Source organism: Terrapene carolina, unplaced genomic scaffold (genome assembly GCF_002925995.2).
Source record: "Terrapene carolina triunguis isolate 2854851 unplaced genomic scaffold, T_m_triunguis-2.0 Scaffold35022, whole genome shotgun sequence".
NCBI classification, from domain to species: domain Eukaryota; kingdom Metazoa; phylum Chordata; order Testudines; family Emydidae; genus Terrapene; species Terrapene triunguis.
The window spans coordinates 9776308-9785242 of NW_020699373.1; the positions used below are offsets into that span (position 1 = coordinate 9776308).

General features: G+C 37.4%; 1 protein-coding gene across 1 annotated transcript in view; it reads right to left on the reverse strand.

Annotated features, from left to right (window-relative positions):
* LOC113405301 (protein shortage in chiasmata 1 ortholog-like) overlaps window positions 1–7864 on the reverse strand; it is a 69815-nt gene extending 61951 nt beyond the window's left edge. The window contains exons 1-6 of the mRNA XM_026646362.1: window positions 7720–7864; window positions 7419–7421; window positions 4335–4442; window positions 3099–3228; window positions 2181–2275; window positions 882–1124 (exon numbers count right to left, since the gene is read on the reverse strand). Coding sequence (XP_026502147.1) covers window positions 882–1124; window positions 2181–2275; window positions 3099–3228; window positions 4335–4442; window positions 7419–7421; window positions 7720–7864 — 724 coding nt within the window. The remainder of the gene's footprint in view (window positions 1–881; window positions 1125–2180; window positions 2276–3098; window positions 3229–4334; window positions 4443–7418; window positions 7422–7719) is intronic.
* Window positions 7865–8935: the final 1071 nt, after the last annotated feature.

Genomic DNA, 8935 nt, shown 5'->3' on the forward strand with positions numbered 1-8935 from the left:
CAGGGCTGGGGGGGCGGGGCGCAAGGTGGAAGTTTCGCCTAGGGCACAAAACTTCCTTGCACTGGCCCTGGGGTAACTGTGCTTATTGCAAGCGTCTGTAATATGAGAAAATAAAAAGGATGTGATTTGATGCATTTTAGAGCTGCAATTTCCCAAAATCATAACCCTTTGTATTACTTCTGTATATTCATGTTAACAATACTGTAGCTAAATGCACTGCAATATGTTCTGTCTCTACAGAGCTGCCACAGTTAGGTGGTAGTATTCTTCCATGTGAGTTGCACACAAATAGCCTTGCAAATCTGCATAGTGAATGAATCCCTGCATAATATTGTATACTGATTAATCTTCACTATAATAGACGCTGAGTTAACTACAACAGGTCCTGTGCCACTGGCCTATCCTAGAAGAAGCTGGAACAATATAAGAGTCTGCTACATCAACATATTCACTATTATGGTGATATTAATTAATTATAGTAATTAATAATACTTTGAAATTATTATATCCCTTTCAAAAGTTCTCCTGCCAGGTATTTTATTAGAAACATTAAGGGCCTGATGTGGCTAATTTGTACTTGCAACTACCATAATTTGCATATGCAATCATGGTAATCACAAATTAAGTATGCAAGTGCACACTTACTTTTATCCACGCAACTGACAATCTTAGCTTTTTGTAAATCAGACTTTAGAGTAATAGTGCAGGCTAATTTATGCTTTTCTGAGTTCTTTTCTTTTTGAGAATGAGAATTTTTCTGATTCCTTTCTTAGTTGGTGCTATGCTACTATCCATCACTGAACTGCATGACTGATCCTCTGTTAAAGATCTCCTTGCCATTCTTGTCATTGAACTTTTCTATCAAAAACAAATATACTTACTTTCTAACTGAAATTGTGTAATTTGTGAGAATACTTCCACTTTAGTAGTAAACATGCTATTTGCACTACCCAAATCAGTGCTTAGTTGCTCCAAAGAATCTGGTAATACCAGATTTAGTCCTGAATGAATCCACCAGTCTGATTTCAATGGGCTAAACACTGGAGCTTCCACATGGATGGACAACATCTTTTTCAGTTCTGTAACTGAATGATGTTGAAATGTAGGTTCAACAGTCTGATTCTCTATAAAAAAAACAAGACAAAAACTAGTATAAAGTATTAATGGACTAGAAACTTGAGAAAAGAACACTTTTGACAGCAAAATTACAAAAAAATATTCATGTCTTAGATTATGTATATCCCTTGGTATATCTTTCCATTACTAATTCAGTATCATCACTTGCCTGAAGAGCAAAGAAAGAAACATTTACATAGCTTAGTAAGATGTACATTTTTTCACCTTGTTTTTTGTGTTCAATTCCCCAGCTGTAATTATATCTCTAGTCTGTTGATATAAACCTGCATTACAAATGAGCCGAGATTTATTCATTACCTATGAGTTTACCTTCTATGCTTACAAGCATCTATTATAATCATTATTTGAAAACTCTAAATAGTAAATAGACTATTTTACAAATGAGGATGTAACTCACTTATCTCACGGAAGTCTTTTGGTGTTATTTCTTAACACTAACCATTGGGGTCAGAAATAATTTATGACTTAGTTGGTTTTAGTTCCATATTCCACTTTCTAATGTGTGTGTTTGGCATTGGAAACTTAGCTCTCTGTGAATATGATGCCACTAAGGAATTTATTAGTATGGATTTTTAAAAATTATTTGAAGATAAGAACATACTCTATAATAAAAATTGGTATTTCAACAGAGCATGTTATAAGTTAGGTTTTTGTTACTGAGTTTTAGAAATTACTATACCTATTAAAATAATTATCAGGAGGTGAACTGAAGATTTTCAAACTGGGGGAAAGCTGTCATTTTATACAAACTAGCACTGTGGAAAGACAAACTAGTTATCTGCCTTACAAGAAGATTGATATAAAGGAAAAAAAATCAAACATCCCACCTTAGATGCAATGGGATACATTTTTAGTGTGCAAACAGGAGCTGTATTCACACATTCCTTGCATTCTACATTCATTTTATAAACTTTGAAAATGTATCCTCAAATATCTGCATATATTTCTTCAAGCACTTCCCAGATTAATTTCTATGTTGTTGTAATATTTCACATACAACTCTTCTATATCAATTCAGTATATCAGAATTCATACTTCCTTACCTTCAAGCAAAAGAGAGTTCACAGCATTTTGGTATTTTTCTGACTGCCACACCAGGCACTCTAAGTACTCCTTAGTTGACTCTGTAAGCAGAATACTAAAACAAAGAAACAAAAAAGGAGACACGTGGTAAGAAGCTTAAATCATAGCTTGAGATTTTCAAATCAACTTTCTTCTGGTAATACATTTAGAGAAAGTAATTTTGCAAAAGTATTTACTTTCTCTCCAATCTTCTACTTTCTCTTATTGATTCATTTGGGGAAATCTTTCCTCCTCATCTGTGGGTGCAGTGGGCTCTCTGGCTGCAGGACCAATGTGGTTCCACTCCCCAAAGAGGGGAAAAGATGAGGGGTATATATACCCCTTGAATGGGCGGGAAGCAAGCAAGGGGAAGCTAGTGTGGATCACGGTGGTAGGGAGGGAGACCGAGGTCCCCTGTCAAGAGGATGCTTTAGTCCTTCCATGTCTGTGGAGGGAGAATATTAAGACTGTGAAGGCTACTCTAGCAAATAGCATAGAGAAGCAACCATGGAACAGCCCTGCTGGTACTTCTGTCACCACATGGATATCCCCAGCACTCGGCCAAGGTACTCACTGGGTGCTTCTCTGCTGAGGACTTTGGAGGATTCACTGCCACGGAGGTATGAGTCCTCACCTTCCCCAAGGATATTAAACCTCCTTACAGGAGGACAGCCTTAAAGCAACTCTCTTGGTCTTTTCAAGCTCCATGCACTGAGACCATGCACAGGGTGTATTCCCTGGAATAATGTTTCTTTCCAAGGCAAAATGCACAATGGACAAAACCATCGGCAATGAACATCTCACAGAATGAGGCCATAAATTAACAGAATCCAATTAAGCTAGTTTTGCACTAATTTGGAGGAGGTTGTACCAGTTGTATTCTCATAAAACTTTCTTACCTGTTACCAACAGGAGAAATAGGTTCTGCCTGAAGTCCTGCATGAAGTGAATTCACGTGTGATCTTTGTGGTCTGCATGGCGGAGTTAGTGGCATTTCTACTTCATATTGAGGATATAAAGCGTAACTAACTGGGAATTGCAGAAAAATGACACCACATTTCACAAATATAAGTGAAAGAAATGTAAATATTTATGTATAACTGACACCAGTTACATTTTGTGTTTCAAATTTATTATGAAGATTTTATGTTTTATCACTTGAGCAATAAAGACCAAATTGTGGTACTTTAATATCTAGACAACAGAGGTAATAGTAATGCATAAATCACACTTTTTTACTGATTTTCCTATGTGATTCTGGGAATCTCTGCACACCTAGCCAACCATTCAGAATTTAAAATCACCAGTTATTATTTTGGGGCATTTTTAAAAATTAAATGTTGATCAGCCGTGGCCCAGTTATGTAGCTCTTACTTAGATGGAATGGCTCTTTCAAATTATATTTGTGATGGTTCTAATATCACTCACATTGACAGTGAAACCTGCAAGTCTGCAACTCAGATACCCCAAACTCTGAGGGAGTCAATTATTGTTTCATATGCAAATAAAATTCAGTGCTACTTACAGCCCTAGTCTTGTAAATGCTTGTCACAGAAGACTCCCACTGAAATCAATTCAATTTCAATTGATGTTCCATATGCAGAGCACTTGCAAGATCAGACCCTATATTTTTAACCAGCTATGCAAACAAGATTGGGGAATCAAAGCAATCTCTTGTAGGTCACATTTACTGCCCTACTTTTGCCAGTAAAATGAATTTCAGACGTGCTTATTGATTTTTCTAGCTTGCAAGGAACTTGTTTCTTTGCTTGTTTTTTTCCTTTATTTTTTTCACTGTCATTTTTTTACTAAGCTAAAAGTTAGTTACAAACAAAGCTAGCCAAATGCAAGAGGTAAGAATGTTGCCTGCAGTTCTGTCTTGCAGTCACAGGTGGTAAAAACCTGAAGAACAACTGGCCTCACTCTGCCCTTTATGTACTCAGGAGGGGTGAGAGGCTAGGGTGCGAGCTCACTCTGGCACAAGTGCAGCCCACCTGACACCTCTGGCCACAGATTCTGATCTCAAATGCACAGGACATGTGTGCATCAAATAATGGAATACATATGGAATACATAATCAAAGAATCATAGTTCTTAAAAACCACCACTGGATTTGCTTATATAGCACTTCCTACCTGCCTCACTGCATTCCAGTGGATTTCTGCTTTGATTGAAACAAACGTCTTCCATTGTGGGACAGTATTTTGAAATCTCTATTTCATTTGTAATATTTGCAGTAAGATCTGAAAAGAGATAAAAAGGTGCCACAAATGATAACCATTTATTTCCTTTTTTCCTCAAAGCTGTTTCTTGAACAATGTTTTCTTTGTTTCTGTTTTCATTGATCTCCCATTATCATTTTGAATTTATCAATACAAAGTACTGCAGTTACCATCAGTTACCAGGCAAACAGCAGAAAGTGTTCATAAGACCATAGCAATCGCCCTATGTGACCAGGCCAGTGGTCCATCTAGTCCCATATCCTGTCTCTCACAGTGATTAGTACCAGCTGCTTCAGAGGAAGATGCAAGAAACCCTGTATTAGCTAGATGTGAAATAACCTGTCCTTAGGGAAAGTTTCCTCCTAACTTATGGAACACCACTCCCATGGGTGGCTTGTCAGCAGCTGGAATCAAACAGATGACCTCTGGACCTAAAAGCATGAGCCTCTACTGCCGGAGCTAAAAAAACCCCTTTTTTAATTCTCTCATTTGCCAAAATAAATGAAAGTGTAATTTTTTTCTGGCCAAGTTGAGACCACAGCCACAGTCTCCATGACTGTACAGGTAAGTTACTGCCACAAGCACTGATTTAAAAACTGAGCAGTGTCACTGAAGGTGTAACACTAATCCTGAAATGCCAGAGGGTTTCTGATGCTTACAAAACTCTTTTTTTAATATTTACTATTATGACTTTGAATATTCTTGTTATCCATATAAATATCTAATCCTTTTTGGAAACTTGCTAAGATCTTGGCCTAAATTATACCCCTTGACAATAAGTATCACAGGTTAACTGTATTTTGTGCGAAAAATTCTCTTTTATCAGCTTTGTATGTCACTTTTCAATTTCACTGAATGTCCATTTGTTCTTTTATTTAGAGATAAAAGCTAGTGCTTTAAAATGCCAATCCAAATTCTAGACAGATGTTGTTGATTCCTGGTAAAGGGCTTCTGAGAGAGAGAGAGAGAGAGAGAGAGAGAGATCCTCCCCTGTCCTGTCCTAGCTTCCCAGGACTGAAAATAGCTGTACTGATCTACCAAATCAGAGCAGATACATACCACCCCATCCAGGGATGTATGAAAGGCTGCTCTGCTCTGAGGAGGAAGGATATAAGATGTGCAGTGGGAATCCTGGGAAATAGCAGGTTCACGAAAGAGTTTACCTTGGTCTGTGTTTAAATTGATAATCATGTTATTCAGTTCATGGTAAACATTTGATAGACATATGGAAAGAATATTGGTCTATGGCAGGGTTGTAATGTTTTTATCTGAGCCACTAGAAGCCTCAGAAATACAAACTGCAGAAGGGTATTTTACTAATTTTTGTTTTTGTTTTTTGCTTAGATGTGTTCTATGACGCCAATCTCGGCCTTCCATAAGGTTTTGAAGGAGAACCCTAATATGCATACTAAGTAATAACAACAATACTTAGCACTCATCAAGTGTACAAGAATCGAGATTACATTTTAACATGCGTTGACAAAAGTTTGCTATATATATTTGTACTGTGAAAGTGCTGCCATCACTATTTATTATTTTGTTTCTCTGGTCTAATGCTTTAGATATTGGTTTTTCGTTTACTTGCTTGTATGTACAATTGTGAAAATTACAGTTAGTTTACAAATACAGAAAATCAAATGTTTATAGTAATAAAATAGTTTATTTGTGTTTGGTAGATTATACAATGCACTATTACATACAAAAAATTGCATTAAAAGAACGTTGTTTAGGTTGCAAAGTCAAGGACTGAAAAGTTAGGAAATTCCAGATTTATGGTTGCTCGTACAACTATAATTCTATCCCTTTGTGAATCGATCCTTTGCATTGAATAAGGCAGTGATTCCATGGGGAAAAAACAGCATGAGATTATGTAATTTGACAGTACTATAATACATACACAAAATTAAATTGCACAGGTAACCTTAATTTTGGTATTTCCTAACTTTCAAGATCTTGACTTTGCAACCTAAATAACTTTCTTTAAAATGTCATATTTATACCAGTTTTTAAGTTCATGCAGTTCTTTTTCATTTTTGTGGGTTACTTCTTAGAGGGTTTTTTTAAAGGAAAAAGATGAAAAAATAATTCTATGATGTACAAATGCAGCATCCCCATATCACGAGCAGGGTTTGACTCCGGGACTTTCAGCACTGTAACACAGGCTACCATCACTGGAGCTAAAGGACTAAGGCTTAACTAGGTTAGTTGGCAGCAGGAGAAAGCTGTTAGCCAAGAAAGTGATGGACCACTGGGTTCTGAGGGTAGTGGTAGGGGGAACCCAGCTGGCGCTCTCTCTCCATGGTGTGAGATTAGGGACATCTGGTCCCATATGGTATTCCTGGAAGGTGGGGAGGAAATGGATCACTGGTCAAGTGCCGGGGGTTGCTCTGGAAGAAGCTGGCCTAGCAATCTTTCCTGCCAATCAAGAGGTGGTGGGTTTCTGCCCCATGCGGCACATAGAGCACTGGGGTCATGGGCCAGGTCCAGAGGGATATGGAACCCAGCCCATTTCTTACTTCCACTCCATCGCTACAGTTGTTTTGGTATTCACAATACAGTATCATCTGCCATTGCTACTTTGGCAGCCTATAGAATATTTGTATTTTTAGTTATTATTTGGCAGGCTGCCAAAATTTTCCTGAGGAACAAAAGAGAACAAAGTCAGTATTTGTAAAAGTTTAATAGAAAAATGCAAATGGAGTTTCATGGGATAAAGAAAAGGCACTTCAGCAGGAGAATAACTCTCAGGCTACCAAAATCAAAGGTCTGCTGCTAACAATGGAGGTGGGAGAACTTCTCAAAGAAAAGGTGATAAGAATATTTTGAAATAGAGATGGTAGACAAAGTAAATACAGAGGCTGTTACCAGCTCCCCCTATAATGTTGTGGACAACTTATATGGAGTGACTGTACTGCACGAATTATTGTAAACTACTCTGGGATGTCTAAAAAATTCATCTTAGCTTAGCTAACCTATTCAGTTATTATCATTAGAAACCCTCTTCCACCTCAATAACAATATCTGCTTCTGAAATAACATGGGTTTGAACTGAGGTGTACAGTATGTAAGAGATCACTTCCTTTTGGCTGCTTACAGGAAACTTTAATACTTTGAAATTTGACATGCCAAACCTGTTCCATAATTTCATACACAGAATGGGCCTTATTCTCATCTGATTTATACTAGTCTGAATCAGTAGTAATTCAAGTGAAGATAATGGAGTTAAAAAGATAATGGTGTGAAATCTGTGCAAATGAGAGGAGAACTGGGCCCAATATATCAAGCAAACAATTCTCACCTTTGATTTTATTTTCACTCCTACTTTCATCTGCTACAATTTCTGGTGCTAATTTTAACAACTCTTTCAGTTCCAAGCACGATGGAATCTCAACTTTCTGTCTGAAGTTTGTTGTCGTGTTGGATTCTAACTCAACAGGCAGCATTAATGACTGAAAAAATAATAAACACAGTAACACTGGGACAGGTAAGGTTTAAATTTGTGATTTTTTGCTTTTACTATTTAATTTAGACTTTTTTATTTTTAAATAGTTTGCAGAAATATAGACCAAGAATGGCTTAAGAGTAGAAAGAGGGTTGAATTCACGGGGAAAAAGAAATCAGACTAAAATAAATGACTTTTATTCACAGAAAAAAAAGTCCAAGTCAAGTGTAGTACTGGTGTAAAAATAACTGGAAGAACTGATTAGTGCTACAGGCAGTGCTGACATGATGCCTGCTCTTGTCGGTATGGTGTCAGAGAAGGACTATACCCTCACTTTCCCTTTGCACCATGGTGTGGCTGTGCTGAAGAAGCGCCAGATATAAATACTTGAATTAGGTTTAATTAGTCCTGCTACTCAGCACGCTCCCTGAGTACTTCCTTCACTCCCTCAGTGATACATCTACTCTGCCCTCCCCAGTGCCATTCTGCCTCTGTCGAGACATAATGTGCCTCGAACTGTAAGAAATATTATTTTTAAAGTGTTGCAAAACTGAGCATAATAGTAAAAAAGGCACTTACCTGAACCTTCCCTTCCCCCTCCACACACCCTCCCAAAGGCTAGATCCTTCTCCACTTGGTTTCCACTTTGGATCTGATGTCACCAATCTAGCATGTGCTGGTGCATCTGATCATAGCAGAAATAGACACCCGAAGTGAGGCTTCCTATCACAGGCCTCCAAAAAAAACAAAACCAAAAAACCTGGTTTAAACGAATACTCTTTTTTTTTAATCTTGGCTAGTGGAGGCATTTGGCACAGTTTGCAAAAATTAAGGGAATTCTGTTACAGTGACTGACAAGTCACTTTTAAGTCAGAAGACAGGTACATATATTGATAAGTGTATTAAGCAGCAGTCACTAAAATCACTGGGATGAAACTTATTTAGAATACCTCCTCATCCTTTAAAGACATTCGACAAAAAATTTCCTTAACTACATGTAGTTCTTTTTCATCTTCGTGACTCTCTGCGTTGCTTTGGAAAGTCAAGCAGTCCCTATTAAAAGATCAGCAAA